The sequence below is a fragment of the Euleptes europaea genome, chromosome 1 (genome assembly GCF_029931775.1).
Source record: "Euleptes europaea isolate rEulEur1 chromosome 1, rEulEur1.hap1, whole genome shotgun sequence".
NCBI lineage: Eukaryota > Metazoa > Chordata > Lepidosauria > Squamata > Sphaerodactylidae > Euleptes > Euleptes europaea.
Window position 1 is genome coordinate 113,589,829 of NC_079312.1, and position 18,770 is coordinate 113,608,598.

An 18,770-nucleotide genomic window follows, 5' to 3' on the forward strand; every position below is an offset into this window, starting at 1 on the left:
AATTTGCGTTGTGTGAAGAAATACGTCCTTTTGTCTGTTTTGAATCTCTCACCCTCCAGCTTCAGCAGATGACCCCGCGTCCTGGTATTACCGTATATACTCGCGTATAAGCCGAGTTTTTCAGCCCCAAAAAAGGGCTGAAAAAGTCGGCCTCGGCTTATACGCGGGTCAATACGGTGGCGGGAGGAGGAGGAGGGAGGGGGGAACTTACCATCGCCGCCATCACCGCCAGGCCGGCGCGGCTTCCCCCGGCCAGGAGCGCCCTGGGAGGGCCTCCTGCGGTTGCTGCAGGGCCGGGCGCGATCGCTGCCGGGCGCGCCTCGCTCCTCCTGGCCGGCGCCGGCCTGGGAGGGCCTTTGCAGGGTCGGGCGCGATCGCTGCCGGGCGCGCCTCGCTCCTCCCGGCCAGCGCCGGCCTGGGAGGGCCTCCTGCGGCCGCTGCAGGGCTGCGCCGCCACTCCCGCCAGGCGTGCGCAGCTCCCCCCGGCCAGGACCGGCCTGGGAAGGCCTCCTGGGCCGCGGGGGGGGGGGGGGGCACAGCCTTCGCCAGGCCTGGAGCGGCCTAGGAGCGGCCTGCGGGGCCTCCCGGGCCACGGGGGGGCCCTGCCGCTGCCTCCTGCCTCTGGATAAGGTAAGCCTGCTGGGGGGGGAGGGGTTATAAGCCGACCCTCGGCTTATACGCGGGTGCCTAATTTTTCCCCATTTTTGGGGAGAAATTAGGCACCTCGGCTTATACGCGGGTCGGCTTATACACGGGTATATACGGTATGAGAGGAGAAAAGCTCCTCCCTGTCCACACTCTCCATACCATACGTATTGTTATAGACCTCTATCATGTCTCCCCTTAACCGCCTTCTTTCCAAGCTAAATACCCTTAAGCGTTTCAACGGCTCCTCATAGGGCAGTCGTTCTAGCCCCCTGATCATTTTGGTTGTGCCATTGAAGTACTGGTCCTTGCGCTTGATAGAGAAGTACCCATATTTTGCCACTAGAGGATACTGTAGCTTCATTCATTCAATTACTTATTTATATTTTAGACTTGTATCCCGTCCCTCCCCCACTACAGCGAGGCTGGCTGCTGCTGGAAAGTGGTTTCTTTGAAACCAGGCTTGATAACAGCCTGTGCTAGGGGGAAAGTGGCATGGTTAGTGCTATATTGAGCCACTTCTGGTCAAACCCAGAATAACTGCAGATCATAATAATGGGAGTTATCACCTTTTAAAATTAATTCACTATAGTAAAGATCAACGCAACTGAATATTTTTGGAATTTAAAAGGGCCTGTTTTATTTTTTAAAAAATGTTTGCATACCCCATTGTACTGTACTTCAAGTACAACAGCATAGACTCATTAACACCAACATTCAGTTTTAAATCTGTATATAAGCAAACGTAAAACCAGTAATGGGAGTCCGTTTCCTCTGCTCCCTTATTAGTTATTGCCAGTGGCTTAAAAGAACAAGCTTTGCTTGGTGCCCAACACTAAAAATAGCAGGCACCAGTTAGGGGTGCCAGCTCCAGGTTGAGAAATACCAGGAGATTTTGGGTGGAGCCTGAGGAGGGCAGGGTTTGGAGAGAGAGGGGAGGGACTTCAATGCCATAGAGTCCAATTGTCAAAGCGGCCATTTTCTCCAGGTGAACTGATTTCTCTCACCTGGAGATCAGTTGTATTAGCGGGAGATCTCCAGCTACCTCGTGGAGGTTGGCAACCCTAGGCGCCAGGCGATCAGAGCTGACAGCCAAAATACCACAGCTGAGGAAGCCTTGGGCCTGATATCGAATGAAGATGCTACAGGCTTTGTGCTTTTGTCAATTATCCCAGCGTTTTTTGCACTCTGGCTGGAATCTGGAAGAGTTCTTAGCACACGGCTACTCACAGACTAGTGCCGTAAGCCTTTCCTTATATCTGGAGCCTTGCCTTCTTGAGAAATGTTGCCTGTCAAATAAATGGGAGCTAATAATGCAGGAAGAGCCCTCCATGGCCATAGCCCCATATCTGACACCTTTTTCATTTACTCCTGCGTTTATGCTTCTGCTGCATTAACAAGAAGAGGCATATGCGGACAAAACGCCGATGTAGTTTCAGTAACCTACATGTGCTTGCTTTCTTCAGAAGCATACAAGTGAGGCCAAAGAGCAACACTGGAATGTTGCTGACAGTTATGCTACAAGAGTAACCCCGATTTTGCAGGGCCTGTTGATTTGTCTGAACTTCTGGAGAAGCCTAAGCTTCTAGAAATACACAGCCTACTTCAGTCAGGGCCCCTGTTGGTTTTGACTTAGAAAAGGCCTGTTTTAGAAGTGCTCCTCCTCGTATTGAGAGTTGCACAAAAGTGTTAGTATCTATTTCCTCCCCCACTTTCTCATTGCAGCTGTTTCGCTCTTGGACAGGGGAATTCCAATGCCTTCCACCCTGCCAAAATGCCTAGCTATTCTTTCTGCCACTCCTTCCAGTGGCCGGAAAAGGCAGTTCTGCCACCACAGTCATGCCGTTATATGCATAGCTCATGCAGTCCTGGTGATTTAAGTTTGAGGCCTGAAGTGTTCCAACCTGTGTAGATATGGTTGTGGCATGATCTCCTGCAAGAAAGCCTAAAGTGGAACTGTATAAAGTAAGTGGTAAGCTATTTTCCCTATCCTCTAAAAATTATTTTTCTATGGACGATAACAGAATGTAGAAAAAAATATCTCCATCTTTGACTGCATTATGGATGCCCTCTTGCTTTCTGCCCTCCTTTCTCTCCAGAGCAAGTTATTTCCAAACCGTCCCTTTTAGTTCTCGATCCTGTATCTAATCCATTTATCCTGCAATTCACCACCATTCAGAAAAAAAGCAGTTGTCCAATATCGATTGGTCTTGTAACTCAGAATTTGTGCAGTACATTAATATCTTGATTAGAAACAATATATTCCTTGCTTTACTGTGCATTTATTTCAACCGATGACCTAATTTATCTGCTTTGGAGTTCTGACAATGTAGAGGTTGGTTAGTACAAATGGAACATGTTGCTTTAGTGAAGGCATAAATTAGGGAATGGATACACCAATAGAGGGTGCTGTTGGGCAGCTCTGGACCTGAGAGGATGCCTTTTAACTGAAAAGGAAAACAGCTTGCAACAAACATTTGCATCACGAGGCAGGGGTGAATCAGTTCGTAGTAGGAACCAGCATCCTGAATTCTCAGACAGTCTTGAACCCTGTCTTGGCATGCATTGAGCTTCCCTGAGTGTGGCTGGAGGGAGAAATTTACAAAGACGGCTGGAGGCAGAAAGTGGGGGAGGGCTCTGTTTTGCATGCATGGCAGAAGTGACAATGAAATGCAGGCCTCCTCATAAGCTCATTATTATATGTGCATTTTCATGGTGTAACTTTTTAGGGGCCAAGGAAATTGGCTGTAGTGCATAAACTTTAATCCACGTGCACCCTATTTATCTGCCTTCCCTACCTATCTTATACTTTATGCACTGCCATGCTTAATTTTTGGCAGGAGGTCATAATTGCTTCACAAGGGAGAGCTCCCAAGCATCTTGGCTGTCATTCCATCACCTCCAACTACACTGAATTAAAGAAATCAGGAACTGAATTAAAGAAATCAGGAGCTGAATTAAAGAAATCAGGAACTGAATTAAAGAAATCAGGAACTGAATTAAATAAATCAGTTCCTCAGTGGAACAGGCTTCCTCGGGAGGTGGTAAGTGCTCCTTCCCTAGAGGTTTTTAAGCAGAGGCTAGATGGCCATCTGTCAGCAATGCTGAGTCTGTGAAGGTAGGCAGTTCATGAGAGGGAGGGCATCTTGGCCATCTTCTGGGCATGGAGTAGGGGGTCACTGGGTGTGTGTGGGGGGGAGGTAGTTTTTAATTTCCTGCATTGTGCAGGGGGTGGGACTAGATGACCCTGGTGGTCCCTTCCAACTCTATGATTCTATGATTCAAACTTCTAAATGAGTAGCTGTAAGGTGGATGATGTGGTGAAACCACAATAACCTGTTTGGGTGAGTGGTTACTTTACACCACTTTCTTCAGCTCCTTATTGCTTAAGCTTACTAGGAGGACTAGGTCAAAAGCCTTGAAGTCTTCCTGTATCAGCCGGATTCCTTTCCCCCTCTACTAAACCGTGTACTGTATCAAATAAGGAAACAAGATTGGTGACAGAATTGCTTTTACCAAAGGCACAAGGATGGCTGAGTTTTGAACACACATTAAACTGCCTTATACTGAATCCAGACCATCAGTCCAGCAAGGTCAGTATTGTTTATTCAGACTGGCAGTGGCTCTCCAGGGTCTCAGGCAGAAGTTTTTTAAATTACCTACTGCCTGGTCCTTTTAACTGGAGATGCTGGAGTCTGCAAAGCAGAGGCTCTTCCACTGAGCCACAGCCCCTTTTTCTTTGTGAACTTTCAAAGGAATTCCCAAGCACAGGTCAACCAGGAAGTTGACAGAAGTCAGCTTAAAAGTTCTGTTAATCCTTTTTTTTTTTTGTTCTTTCCTTTTCAAAACAGGCAATACTATTGGTGTACTCCATTGCTTCCCTATGGTCTCTGGCCATGGTTCTAGTTTTGCCTATAAAGCTTGGATGTCAGATTTCTCTGGCGCTGCCTTAATTCCTTTGTATCATTATGACTATCCTGATCAACTCAGCACCTACTTGACGGAACCATCTGGACACCTATTTGTACTAACAAGAGAACATAATTTATGCCTTCACTAAAGCAACATGTTTCATTTGTACTAACCTCAGTTGTGGAATTTCCTTTCCTTCCATCGCAGTCCCAAACTTCGGTCTTTCTCTCTCAGCTGGCATTCAACAATTGGGGTTGAACATATGAAGCTGCCTTATACTGAGCTAGTTCATTTGTTTAGCAATGTCTGTACTGTCTACTCTGACAGGCAGCTGCACCCCAGAGTCTCAGGCAGAAGTCTTCCACTTCATCTTCTCCCTCATCCTTTTAACTAGAGGTGCCAAAGACTGAAACTAGAACCTTATGCATGAACACATGAAGCTGCCTTATACTGAATCAGACCCTTGGTCCATCTAAGTCCAACAACAACAATGTGTGTGTGTGTGTGTGTGTGTGTGTGTGTGTGTGTGTGTGTGTGTGTAAAGTGCCGTCAAGTCGCAGCCGACTTATGGCGACCCCTTTTGGGGTTTTCATGGCAAGAGACTAACAGAGGTGGTTTGCCAGTGCCTTCCTCTGTATAGCAACCCTGGTCTTCCTTGGTGGTCTCCCATCCAAATACTAACCAGGGCTGACCCTGCTTAGCTTCTGAGATCTGAGAGATCAGGCTAGCCTGGGCCATCCAGGTCAGGGCAACAACAACAATACAACACCTTTATTGGCATCATAACATTACACGCCAAAACGTCAGCGAAAATAGGTTAAAATCTTCCATTCATAACAAATATTTATCGATTAAAATTTTAAGTTAACCCGGGTGAGCTTGATGCTTCTCTCGGTAAGGGATGAAGCTAGGAAGGAAGCTACTGAAGCCGTGAGGTTTCGGTCTTAGTCTGCTAAAAGGAGACGAGTCAAATTCCTTTTTGATCTTGTGCACCAATGATCTGGCAAATGGCTAAGCATTAGATGACAGGGTCCACTATGGAGAGAGCAGTCCAATAGGATATGTTCCACCGTGTCGGGGATTCTGGCATCACAGGCGCATAGTCGGGCATTATGGGGAACATGATGGAATCTGCCGGAAGTCACTGCCGATGGAAAGGCATTTAATCTTGCCAGCATGAAAGCTCTTCTCTGGGTTGGTAAAGCTAAATTGTAAAGATAATTAGCACAAGAGCCATAAGATGAAATGATGCCTAGAGTGCCAGGGGAACAAGTTCTCGGAGAATGAGGGGAAAAGGAGAAGAGTTGGTTTTTATATGCCGAATTTCTCTACCACTTAAGGGAGACTCAAACCGGCTTACAGTCGCCTTCCCCTCCCCACAACAGACACCCTGTGAGGTGGGTGAGGCTGAGAGAACTGTGACTAGCCCAAGGTCACCCAGCTGGCTTTGTGTGTAGGAGTGGGGAAACAAATCCAGTTCACCAGATTAGCCTCCGCCACTCGCGTGGAGGAGTGTGAAAGAGCTGCCTTTCATGATCATACAGTCGCCACTGGATAGTTTGAAAGATGTAACGTTCTTCGTTTATTGCCAGAGCATCAAGGTCAATGCCCAGACTATGGATTTTTCCTTGGATTGCTCTAGACCAGCTAGATTGCTTACTATCCTCCAGCATGTCCACTAGGTATGAATCGGAGTTTGTTCTGAAGATGACTTTTAGCCAGACCCTGATGGTGGCTAGCCAAGCTTTGGTTTCCACTAGATGTTGGCCAGTTTCAGCGCATAGGGTTAAATAATTTGTACATTTAGGTGCACCAAGGATCTTACAGAGGAAGGTGGCTTGGATTTGCTCAACTTCTTTGCTAAACGCTTGAATCCAGAGTGGTATACCGTATAGAAGCTGAGAGAGAACTTTAGCATTAAAAATACAGATCGCAGCTGGTACCATCTGATTACCCTTTAGGGGGAAAAATTGGATTATTGCCGATGAGGTGCACTTCATCTAAGTCAGTATTGTCTTCTCAGACCGGCAGCAGCTCTCCAGGGTCTCAGACAGGGGTCTTTCACATCACCTACTTGCCTAGTCCCTTTAACTAGAGATGCCAGGGATTGAACCTGGGGCCTTCTGCATGCCACGCAGATGCTCTACCACTGAGCCACGGCCCCTCCCCATGTAAAGCAGATGCTCTAGCACTGAGCCTTTGAAGTAGGTGTGAGTATTTAACTGAGCATTTAAGTTTTATTTTTGCTTTTATTTGATTTTAACTGTGATTACCGGTCTTCAGACCTCAGAAAGGAGCCAGGATACTGAAAGAAAGGAATACTTTCCTAGGACCACTCCAACCGCTCCAGTTGTTCATGTGTTCTCACAGAGCACAGCCTGGTTTGTGAGACTTGCCCAACAAAATCCTTCAACATCCTTCTCTGAACCTCACCAGGATCCACTGATGCAACTTCACTCAGATTGCCCAAGTATTTTAAACATGTTTTTTTTAACCTTCACCCATCCTTGTTTTTCCAAACGTGAAATGTCTCATCACAGTTCCTTTGTTGGTAAAGACGGAAACACTCACTCACACACAAACAATCATTCTGCCTTTTTATTCATAGTTGAGCAGTATATCCTCACTCTGCCATGGAAACTTGTTGGCTGGCCTTGGGCAAGGCATCCTCAAAGCCTAACTTGTATCACAGTATTGTGGTGGAGGAGAATAATGATGCAAACAGCTTCTGGTTCCCCTTGGAGAGAAAAGCCAGGGTATAAATACCATCTGACTTTGGCTACTGATATTGTTCTATCCATCCCCCTTTCTTTCTGACATCTCTAGCTAGCTACAACTTGGGTTGTGTTTTCCTGTCCTGGCTTTGCCCCTGACAACTTGGTAGTTTTTCTTCCACTTTCTTTTAAGCTTGAACACATGAAGCTGCCTTATACTGAATCAGACCCTTGGTCCATCAAAGTCAGCATTGTCTACTCAGACCGGCAGCAGCTCTCCAGGGGATCTCAGGCAGAGGTCTTTCACCTCACCTACTTGCCTAGTCCCTTTAACTGGAGATGCTGGGGATTGAACATGGGACCTTCTGCATGCCAAGTGGATGCTCTACCACCGAGCCACAGCCCCTCCCCTAAGTTTCCCTTAAGTCAGAATGTCAGATGGATCCCTGGTGCCTTACCTATCCATCCCACCTGCATCCCGTCTCATTTCAAAAATCTAGACATGAACTGGAAGGCAATGACACAACACTCTCATCTCTTCCCCTGTCTTTGGCCCCAAGGGACAGCATGAGACCAGGGTGCTGCCGCGTGTCACACGTGTCCTAATGAGGCCTACAGCCATGGCATGCACCGAGGCCACATTCCATTCCACGTCAGCCACTTGCTTCCGGCGACAGCGGACTGCTGATGATATCCTCAGGCTTGTTCTGCAAGAAGCCTGGCCCCACCCCTTGATGCTCCCAACATGTAGCGTCACTCTTGGTAAATGCGCAGGGAAATAGGAAAGGCTGAAGAGGAAAATATCAAAAAACAAACAAGTCTTTTATGTAGACATTTATCCCCCACTTTTCTCAATGCAGATCCAAAGGGGCTTACGATGTTCTCCCCTCCTGTTTTACAGTCACAACAACATGGGGAGGGGCCGTGGCTCAGTGATAGAGCATCTGCTTGGCATGCAGAAGGTCCCAAGTTCAATCCCCAGCATCTCCAGTTAAAGGGACTAGGCAGGTAGGTGACCTGAAAGACCTCTGCCTGAGACCCTGGAGAGCAGCTGCCAGTCTGAGAAGACAATATTGATTTTGATGGACCAAGGGTCTGATTCAGTATAAGGCATCTTCACATGTTCATCCTGGGAGGTAGGTTAGGCCAAGAGTGACTGGCCCAAGGTCACCCAGCATCTTTGATGGCATGGTGAGGGTCTGAACCCTGGCTCTTAGCCCAGCTCTCTAATCAGTTACTCCACATTGGCTAGCTGGTCCTCGACTTTCCCCATATCTCAAGCAGACTGCACTTTACCAATACAAGAAGTAAGAACCCAGGAAGCCTGATTGCCATTTCCTACCCCTTACTGAACTAGATCCTCCTCTTATTTCCCTGATCTGGCATTTAAAATACATGAGTTCTTACTGCAGCGCCCTATATTGGCCCCTTTACCTCCTGCAGTTTTCTCGTAGCAGGGGACAGAATGTAGGAGAAACCCACACACACACACCTCTGCTGGTGGAAATTCAACTCAAGGCTCCCTACTCCCAAATTCTTTAATTCACAGCCAACAAAGATTTCCTCACACAGCTCTCTCACCTATCAAAAGCTGAAAAAATAAAATACAAAAGGCCGTGCTTTGCTTTGGATGTGTTTTTCACTCAGACGTGTGCTTCACACCTTTGAGCAACTACATGGCAGTCAGTTCTTTCCCTAGGGACATCACCAGTGATATGCCAAAGAGCCCCCACCCTGGTCAAAAACATTTTATCAGAGCCACCCACTATGTTATGGCTGAACCTCCTGGGCACAGAGCAGTACACTGATCAGTGCAGTAGTGAAAGGTTGAGTTGTAATGAATTTTCACCACAGTCCTAGCCCAGGAACAGGATAAGCCAAAGGAGGAACGTGTCCCAGTCCGCCTGCCACCTTACCAGCAGCCGTTGATTGTAACTGCTCCGCCACGACCTCCCTGCCAACTTTGACACAGTAAAAGAACTGGAGGCCCCTTGCCCATCTTTAGGTCCAATACTGAACCTCTTCAGTCGGCTCTCCCAAGACGATGTTGACAGGATCCTGCTGGACGTGAGGCCCACCACATGCCTCCTGGATCTGTGCCTGTCCTGGCTGGTGAAAGTCAGTCAGGATGTGGTATGAGCCCCTGGAACAGATCATTAACCTGTCACTGAGTACAGGGGACTTCCCAGAGAGCTTGAAGGAGGCAGTGGTGCATCCACTCTTGAAAAAAAAAAATCTTTAGATCCTAAGGATTTATCCAACTACGGTTTCAAATTTATCTTTTTGGGGGCAAGGTAGTTGAGAAAGTGGCAGCCAAACAGCTTCAGGTGTTCCTGGAGGAGACATCTGCTTTGGATCCCTTCCAGTCTGACTTTGCCCTGACCATGGACACCAGTGGGACGGAAACGCCAGCTGGTACAAAACGCCACCAGGACCCTGCTGAGAGCCCATATCCAGCCAGTTCTATGTCAGCTGCACTGACTCTAGTTGGAACACCAGATCAGGTTCAAGGTGCTGGTTTTGACCTTTAAAGCCTTACACAGCCTGGGACCTTCGTATTTACGGGAACACCTCTCCTGGTATATCCCCCAGAGGGCATTACACTCTACAAATGACAAGCTCCTGGTGGTCCCCAGCCCTAAACTTGTCTGGCTGTCCTCTAGGGAATGCTCTTCCTAGTGAGACTAGGGCCCTGCGGGACCTTAAGGAATTCCATAGGGCCTGCAAAACAAAGTTATTCTCCCAGGCCTATAGTTGAAGGCAGCTATGGTTTTCTATCAGTACTGGACATCCCTACCCCCCCCCCCATTGATACCAACTGATCATTCTAATTAAAGGTGGGAGCCCTGACTGCTTTCAAACCCATGGCGGGCTATTACTCCCTAATTAATATGTGCCATCTACTTATTAATTGGTGTGTTGGTGGAATCTTAATGCCAAATGTTAATTGTTTTATTTATATTGTATTTTATATTGTCTTATTGGTTTTATGTATCGAGGATTGCTGTTAGCCGCCCAGAGCCCAACCTCAGCCGGGCATTGAGGGCAGGTTAAAAAACTAAATAAATAAATACAATCTCCCCCGCCCCTCCTCCCACTAACTTTCTTCTGAGTCATTGAGACTTTTTTATGTGTGGCTGAATATCTGAGGTTCAGCATTCCTCTGCTGCGGGGGGGAGGTGGGGGCTTGTTTTGACCCGCCTACAGCTTCACTCGTACCTGTTGAGTCCAGGACATCTACCGGATGCCTAACAATGTCATGCTCCAAATACAAGATGGTTGGAGCTCTGTTGGCCACAGGTGTACTGCAGGCAGGGAACAATAAATACATCATCTAGTGGCCTGAGGAGCCCAGTCCAAACATCATGCTGCCACTTGCTTTATGGGAATTAACAACATGAATTTTAACAGAGAATTAAGTTCTGTATTTAGGTAGGAAAAACCAAATGCATTATTATAGGATGGAGGAGACTTGTCTTGGTAGTAGCACACGTGAAAAGGTTCTAGAGGTCTTAGTAGATCATATACAGAACATGAGTCAGTAGTGTGATGCAGCTTTGGGCTGCATCAGCAGATGTATAGTATCACTTTACTGTGCTCTGGTTAGACCTCACTTGGAGTGTTGCATTCAGCTTTGGGCAGCACAGCATAAGAAAGACGTTCATAAGCTGGAACATGTCCAGAGGAGAGCGACAAAAATGGTGAAGGGTCTGGAGACCAAGTCCTATGAAGAAAGGCTGAAGGAGCTGGGTGTGTTAAGCCAAAGGAAACAATTGTGTAGTGATATGATAGCCATCTTCAAGGATTTGAAGGGCTGTCATATGGAGGATGGAGTGAAGTTGTTTTCTGTTGCCCCCAAAGGTGCGATCAGAACCAGAGGGTTAAAATTCAATCAAAAGAGTTTTCAGGTAAACAGTAGGATGAACGTCCTAACAGAGCAGTTCCTGAGTGGAACAGACTTCCTAGGGAGGTGGTAGGCACTCCTTTGGAGGTTTTAAAGCAGAGGCTAGGTGGCCATCTGACAGCAAAGCTGATTCTGTGACACATTATGAATTTAGGCAGATGGTGAGAGGGAGGGTAGGAGGGGATGAGCCAGTGCTCAGCTCTTGTAGCCCTTTCTCATACGCCCAGGGTAATGCCTATCACCAGTTTGGGGTCAGGAACGAACTTTCCTGCAGGCTAGATTGGCCCAGGGATCCTGGAAGCTTTTTCCTTTCCTCTGGGCATAGAGTCAGGGGTCATTGGGGGAGGAGGGGAGAGTAGCTTGTGGACTTCCTGCATTGTTCAGGGGCTTGAAGTAGATGACCCTTGGGGTCCCTTCCAGCTCTGTTTCTATGAGCCCTTCCATCCACCTCCGCTCTCAGCGTCCCTTATAGCACATCCCTTTTTATGTCAGCAAAGGCATAGCCAGGCTTATGGCCTTGATTGAATCCATCCCTTTCCCCAGACCTGTGGTAACAGTGACCGTCAGAGTCGTAATTGCTTACTTGTTGGCTTAGTTAGTGGGAATCCTCCAAACTATCACAATGTTTAGTTGAGCAGAGTGTATGGAAAAGCCATGGCCAAAGTAGAAACTGCTAAGGGATGGGCGTTCATGCCAAGCGACAGAGCGAGAAGCTAATGAGACCATAGGATCAAGACCCAATGTGTTACAGATGGGTGATTTTTAGTACCTTGGTGCCGCACAGGCAACTCTGCTGCTCCCCTAGTTTCCCCCACATATTAATACACACGCAGGGGGAAAACCCTCTTGAAAGTCCCTTGAGAGTGTTAACCTATACTGCCAAGCACACCCTCTATCTGCTTGCATCTGTCAGCATAGCCTCACTGACCTACTAATTCCGTTTAAGCCAGCGCGGTGTAGTGGTTAAGAGCAGTGGTTTGAAGTAGTGGACTCTAATCTGGAGAACTGGGTCCAATTCCCCACTCCTCCACATGGATGCTAATCTGGTGAACTGGATTTGTTTCCCCACTCCTCTACATGAAGCCAGCTGGATGACCTTGGGCTAGTCACGGTTCTCTCAGGACTCTCAGCCCCACCTACCTCACAAGGTGTCTGTTGTGGGGGGGGGGAGAGAAGGGAAGGTGATTGCAAGCAGCTTTGAGACTCCTTAAAGGTAGAGAAAAGCAGGGTATAAGAACCAAATTTCTTCTTCTTCAAGGATTTGTCATTTCTTCAGCAGCCTAACATTCTTTTTAGGCTCCTACCAGAGACTGCTCATGGGGTGTTATACCACCAGTTTGGTTTCTGCGTCACTTAAAAAAAAAAAGTTATCAGAGGTAGTTAAGTATTTGGGAGCAGAAAGACATGGGCTTTATGGGTCAAAATCTTTCTACTTTTTTTCCTGTATCAGAGAGAAACTGTACTACAGAGCAAGAGAGCTCATTTATTTGATCATTCACACTCCTGCCTCAGATTACAGTTGTTTAACTTGCTTCTCATGCCATGCTCCATAGACCATTAGCCAGTGATTGCGGAAGGGCTGAAGCAAACCAGCAACTGGGGCATGAAGCATTGAAACCTAGGCAGATCATCATAAATAAAGGCTAGTAAGGTCTTTGAAGAAAACAGCTTTTTGCGAGCCAAAGTGCTAAAATGACTGTCCAGGGGGTTTTGGTGGGTAGGAGGAGAGAGAAGCCTAGAGTCCTTCTCCCCATCCAGCTATGAAACTCATTTGCCTTAGGCAAGTCATAATGTCTCAGCTGCCTACCATACTTCATAAGGTTGTTGTGAGCTTAGGAAGTAAAGGCAGCATCATATTATAAGCTAATACCAAAAAGTTTCTATGAATGGAAATCTGGTTTTAAAGAGATTAAAAAACCCAAATCCTAACAGGAAGCCTCTGAAAAATGAAGTAATTATTCCACCAGCGCCATCACTGAGGATGTTAAGGTTGGATTGTTCCCCTCCCCCCCTATAGTTAACTGCGATTTAGTGATAATCCACCCTCTCTCATTTCCAGGCAGTAACCATTGTTATAAGGTTAGTTTTGTTAACTCATACATAGGTTTGGGTTTGGTGTTTCCTGCCCTATCGCGTGCGAACAAGACATTTCAGTTGTCCGGACTGCGGGGTCATAACTTTCTGGGGTTTGCGTTTTTGCGGCGCCCTAGGGACATTCCCAGCCCCGAAGGCATCAACCCCCTTCCTTCTTTGGCTGGAAACCGACATCGTCCGAAGTCTCGATGCCTGGCAACGTGGGCGGGGATTCCCGGAACGGAACCCGACCCGCAAGCGTCACTGAGCAGAAACTGACCATATATGGTCTTGTTTCCTCTGCGTCAGAGAGGGGGGAAAAAAGGCCCCCTCCTTTTGGGCCCGCAGGCTCCGCCCACTTGGAGCTGAAGTCAGAACTTGTGAGATCGAGGAAGTGAAGCTGGGCGTGTGGGAGGCCCCCCCTCGGGGATTTTGAGCACCCCCTCCCCTAGCTAGAGAAGGGGAAAAGGTTCAGCGGGTTTCCTAAGCGTGAAGGCCCTTCGCATCAAAGTTCAGAAATAAACACGATCTTGACATCAAAGTAATTCACAGTGGGTAGCCCTGTTAGTCTGTCTGCAGAAGTAGAAAAGGGCCAGAGTCCAGTAGCACCTTCAAGACTAACAAAAATATTTTCTGGTAGGGTATGAGCTTTCCTGAGCCACAGCTCACTTTTTTCATGAGCTGTGGCTCACGAAAGCTCATACCCTATCAGAAAATATTTTTGTTAGTCTTGAAGGTGCTACTGGACTCTGGCCCTTGACATCAAAGGGGAGGGAGAAACTCCAAAAGCCTCAAGTGAATGACGCGAGGCACAGAGGGGGAACGCAGCAACCCGGCAATAGATTCATATGGAGGGGTGTGGAATTAGGGAGGAGGGAGAAGGAAAAGGAGAGACCGCAGTTAAAACGGCAGCAGGAAAGATGACGTCGCTTAATTGTCTGAGGCTTGTAATTTAATGAGCCGCTTAGTCAGATCAAAACACAGGAAGGGAGAAGGCCCAGGAAGTCTTAAGCGACCAGGCGGGAGAGCCATTAAGTTGTTGCTAAGGTAGACCAAAAACAAATATCTCCCCTCCTTTGAAGGCTAGGGAGGTAAACTGTTCATAGAGACCGGTAAAGAGAAGCCCCTCTCCCAAACAGGAAAAGGGAAGGAAAGAAGGGTGGGTAATTTTTTTTCCCAATAAAAAGGAGGCACGTAGATAAAGTTGAACATTTTTACTTAAATAGCTTCAATAAAAAGTCAAAAACACAAATACAATCTTTGGGGGGGGGAAATGAATTTGAGGACTCAAAAAAGAACAGAAATAAGAGCAGGAGTAGTAAACAACCCCCCTCCCTCTCCACAGTGACCCTTTTGTCCATACTGGCCTCCTTGGAGGAAGAAAGGTGCCAAGAGTCCATCTCTTCCCTAGCAACCCGTGCCTTGGTCCCTTTTGTTTCAGTCATAAGTTAAGCGGAGGGTTATTTATCCTTTTCCCCCCACCGGCACAAGGAAGAGACCAGAGGGCCAGTTTCGAGCTCTGTCCAGAGTACCTCCAGTCCCACTGCACCATCCAGCGACGCAGCGGAGAGAAGAAAAAAGGAAAACACGTACACGCACACATCACCCGCACAAATATATATATAAAAAATATATCTTACACTCAGCACAGGTCGGGGATCTGGATCTACCAGATTTGAAGTCACAGACATAAGTTTGGGAGGAGGAAGGGGGGAAATAATAACAAAAACGAGGGCTTCGGAACTTAGAAGAGCTGGAAACTCGGCATTCGAACCCAGTTCCGTGTAAACTTTGCACGTCAGGACGAGTCCGCTCCCGCCCTCCCCCCCCGGTCTTTGGGGAGAGGGGGGGCCGGGCCCGCCCCCCCCCCGCTCAGAAGGACTGCTGCATCTTGGCGGTGAGCAGGAGCTGGCAGCCGCGGTTGACGTGGCTCATGACCTTGTGCTTCAGCTGGGCCACCTGGTCGCGGAGGGCGCCGGCGGTGGAGGCGAGGCCGGCGTTCTCGCTCTTGAGGCTCTTCACCTTGTCCTCGAGGCGGGCGATGCGCTCCAGCTTCCTCTTCCGGCACTTGGTGGCGGCCAGGCGGTTGCGCAGCCGCTTCCGCTCCACCTTGATGCGCTCCTGGTCCTCCATGTTGATGGGCGACACGGGCGGGCTCTGCCCGTCGGGCACCGTCTGCGGCTCCTCCTTGAAGCCCCGCGGCAGGTGGGCGGCGGCGTGGGGCTGCGGCAGGTAGCTGAGGTTGGCGCTGGGGAAGCCGCCGCCGCCGCCCGGGCTGTAGCTGGTCAGGTTGGTGTAGACGGGCGGCGGCTCCTGGGGCAGCGACGAGGAGGCGCCGCCGTAGCCGGCCGGGGAGGGGGCCCCTGCCGCCGCCCCCGCCGCCCCCAGCGAGACGTTGGGCGGCGGCATGTGGTTCATCTTGTGCAGGTCGTCCAGCGCCTTGACGAAGCCGTCGGCGAAGCCCTCCTGCTCCTCGGTGGCCCCCCGCGGGAAGTAGTACTGCCCCCCCGGCGTCGGGGTGGTGATCACGCCGCTGCCGTTCTGGATGATGAGGCGCTCCAGCTCCGGCGCGGCCAGCTTGAGCGAGGCGCTGCCGCCCTCGGCCGCCGCCGCCGCCGCCTGCTGCTGCGGGAGGGAGGCGGCGAAGTAGCCGGCGGGGCCGCCGTCCTCCTGGCCGCGGAGGTGGTGCGGCAGCTGGGACTTGAGGCCGCGGAAAGGCTCGGCGGACAGGTTCAGCGCCATGCCCGGCTTCAGCGTCTTGTAGTCCTGCCCGTAGCCGGAGAGAAAGGAGTCAGGGTAGAAAAGCTGCTCCATCTTCGTGCACATCAGCCGCGCGCTGGGAGGGGGCCGGGGGCGACCCGCGCTGGGCAAGTCCGGGGCTCGCCGAGGAGGCCTTCTCCCGATCTGCCTGCCCTTAGGGGCGCGGGTCGAGCGTCGCCTCCCTCCCCAAGCTTCACTTCCAGATCGCAGCGGCAGGGAAGGAGGAGGAAGGGGGGGCGGGAAAGAAGCTCGGCGCTCTCTCGCTCGCTCGTCCTCTCCGGCGGCGGCGGCAGCAGCTTCCACCACCCGCCCCGCCTAAGCGCCGCTCGCGGGGATGATTCACGCTCGCCCCCCACCGAAGGCGGGCCCCGAACCACGAGTCTGCCGGCTCTCAGCCCACCCCGGAGAAGCAAAAGCAGGAGGTACCGTACCAGCCAAGCGGGAGCCTCCGGCGCGCCACGGCCCGATTGAGTTATCTTAGCTGCATCGTGCGCTTCCCGGGGCCTTTTATTCCGGCCGCCCGCGCGGCGCTGCCGGAAGCGCGCCGCCATTGGCTGGGGGAGGCCGAGCGGCTCCGCCCATCGCGGCGCACGCGAGCGGGAGGGGGGGGGAATTGAGCTCATTGCCCGGCAGCTCGTGGCCCAGTAAACAGCCCCGCGGGAGGGGAAAGGGAGGGGTGGGAGTTGTAAGGCGTCCGCGTCAGAGGAGCGGGGTGGGGCGGAGGGAGCGGGGGGGACCTGCCGGCAATCACGCACGCGGCGCCAGAGCAGAAACTCGCGCGTGCTTCGGGCGCTGGGAAACTCCGGCGCGGACGGCAGGAACGTCGCGCGAATAGGCTTTCCTACCCAGTTGAGTCTGTGTTTATTAAACTCGGCTGGCTTCTTTAAAAAAAAAAAATTATTATATAAAAAAGGTACAGAAGGGGAAAAGAGGGAAGGGAAAAAACATAAAACAGATTACGTCTCCCGAGCCTCAAAATAATTAAAATTCAAAAGGAAAAGAAATTTTTTTTTACCGAATATTCTATCATTCATCCTAGACGTTGCTACCCCTTGAGATTCACTAAAAAGAACAAAAAAGATTCCAGTTATTCATAAGCAGTCACTTGTCCTAGAGATGTATTGACAGCAGAATTGTGACGTTGTGTAGTTTGTATGCCTTTGGTTGTATGTTGTATGTTTTATAATATAATCTTGAAAAATAAATAAATAAAAAGGTATATTTCCCATTTCGTAAGCGGGACTTAAAGAATTCTAATACCATAACTTCTGTCAAATATCTTAGACATGTGTACATCTTATGTATCACTGTAAATTCTTTTATTTGTTGCTTTCTAATTTATTCACTTGCTTGTTTACCGCCTGACTAATAATAATAAAAAACTGCCATTTCAACATGAATTCATCTGTTGATTTCATATTAACCAGTTGCGTTAATTTGGCCATCAATGCAAAACCAGAGAGTTTATTATTCCACTCTATGATGTCAGGAATTGTGTTAGATTTCCAATATTTAGCATATACGATTCCAGCGGCTGAAACTGTGTGTTGATAGAGCTCTCTGTGTGTAGAATTAAGTTGAGGAGGGATCATGCCCAACAACATATAACCCGGCTTGGTTCTTGACAGTTAGCCGGTTGAGATGGGGTATGGAAATTTTGGGTTTAAAGAGACCCTAAACTGACTTTGCGGAAGACACTCTCAGCCAAGAACACAGGTGAATGAGGATGAAATGGAGTGATGCCTCTTTATGCTGACCAGGGCTTTTTGGGGAGGAAAAGTCGGAAGTGAATAGGAGAGATCAAGGCAGCTCCCTAAAAGGGTTGGATACAGGGCCAATGCCAATCATATTTGCGCCCTAGGCAAGGCTAACTACTTGTGCCCCCCCCCATTGCTAACCAATTTTCAAAAACGTGTACAAAAAAACACCACAAAACTTTTTATAGGTATGTCATAATTAATTATATTCCATAGCACCGTTGTGCTTATCTTGAAATAAAAAATATATAAATTGTCAGTTGCATTTTTTTCAAGAAACGAATCTGTTTAAAACTGTGCCCCTGAGGCCAGTTCTGCGCCCCTCTGAGGTCTGTGCCCAAGGCGACCACCTAGTTCGCCTAATGGTAGCACCAGCCCTGGTTGGATACATGTCGTTTTCACATTCCACAGGGAGGGTATAGTAGTCAGAATGTTGGACTATGTTCTAAAGAGTCCCAGGTTCAAAACTACTCACTGTAGAACTTGCTGGGTGACCTTCTAGTAATTTCCTTACTGACTAACCTACCTTTCAAGGCTGTTGTGAGGATAAAATCGAGGGACACCTTTGCTGCCCTGAGTTCCTTGGAAGAAGGGTTGGATACAAATGAATTAAATAAACGCCTAAAGCCCCAAATGATTCTGAAGAATCAGAAGAGCTTCTTGTTGCCAGAACTCAGGGAATGCATATCTTTGTAAGAATTAGCATGTGCCCTGAATATAATAATAGAATCATAGAGTTGGAAAGGACCACCAGGATCATCTAGTCCAACCCCCTGCACAATGAAAGAAATTCCAACCTACCTTCCCCCCCACACACTCCCAGTGACCCCTACTCCATGCCCAGAAGATGGCTAAAATGCCCTCCCTCTCATCTGCCTAAGATCATAGAATCAGCATTGCTGACAGATGGCCATCTAGCCTTTGCTTAAAAAACTCCAGGGAAGGAGAACTTACCTCCTCCTAAGGAAGCTTGTTCCAGTGAGGAACTGCTCTAACTGTTAGAAA

At 48.9% G+C, this 18,770-nt stretch overlaps 1 protein-coding gene across 1 annotated transcript; it reads right to left on the reverse strand.

Annotated features, from left to right (window-relative positions):
• Window positions 1–15,120: 15,120 nt before the first annotated feature.
• JUNB (JunB proto-oncogene, AP-1 transcription factor subunit) lies at window positions 15,121–16,590 on the reverse strand. The gene is given in 3 exon segments (XM_056860529.1): window positions 15,121–16,014; window positions 16,440–16,571; window positions 16,573–16,590. Coding segments are annotated over 3 exon segments (1,044 nt in total).
• Window positions 16,591–18,770: the final 2,180 nt, after the last annotated feature.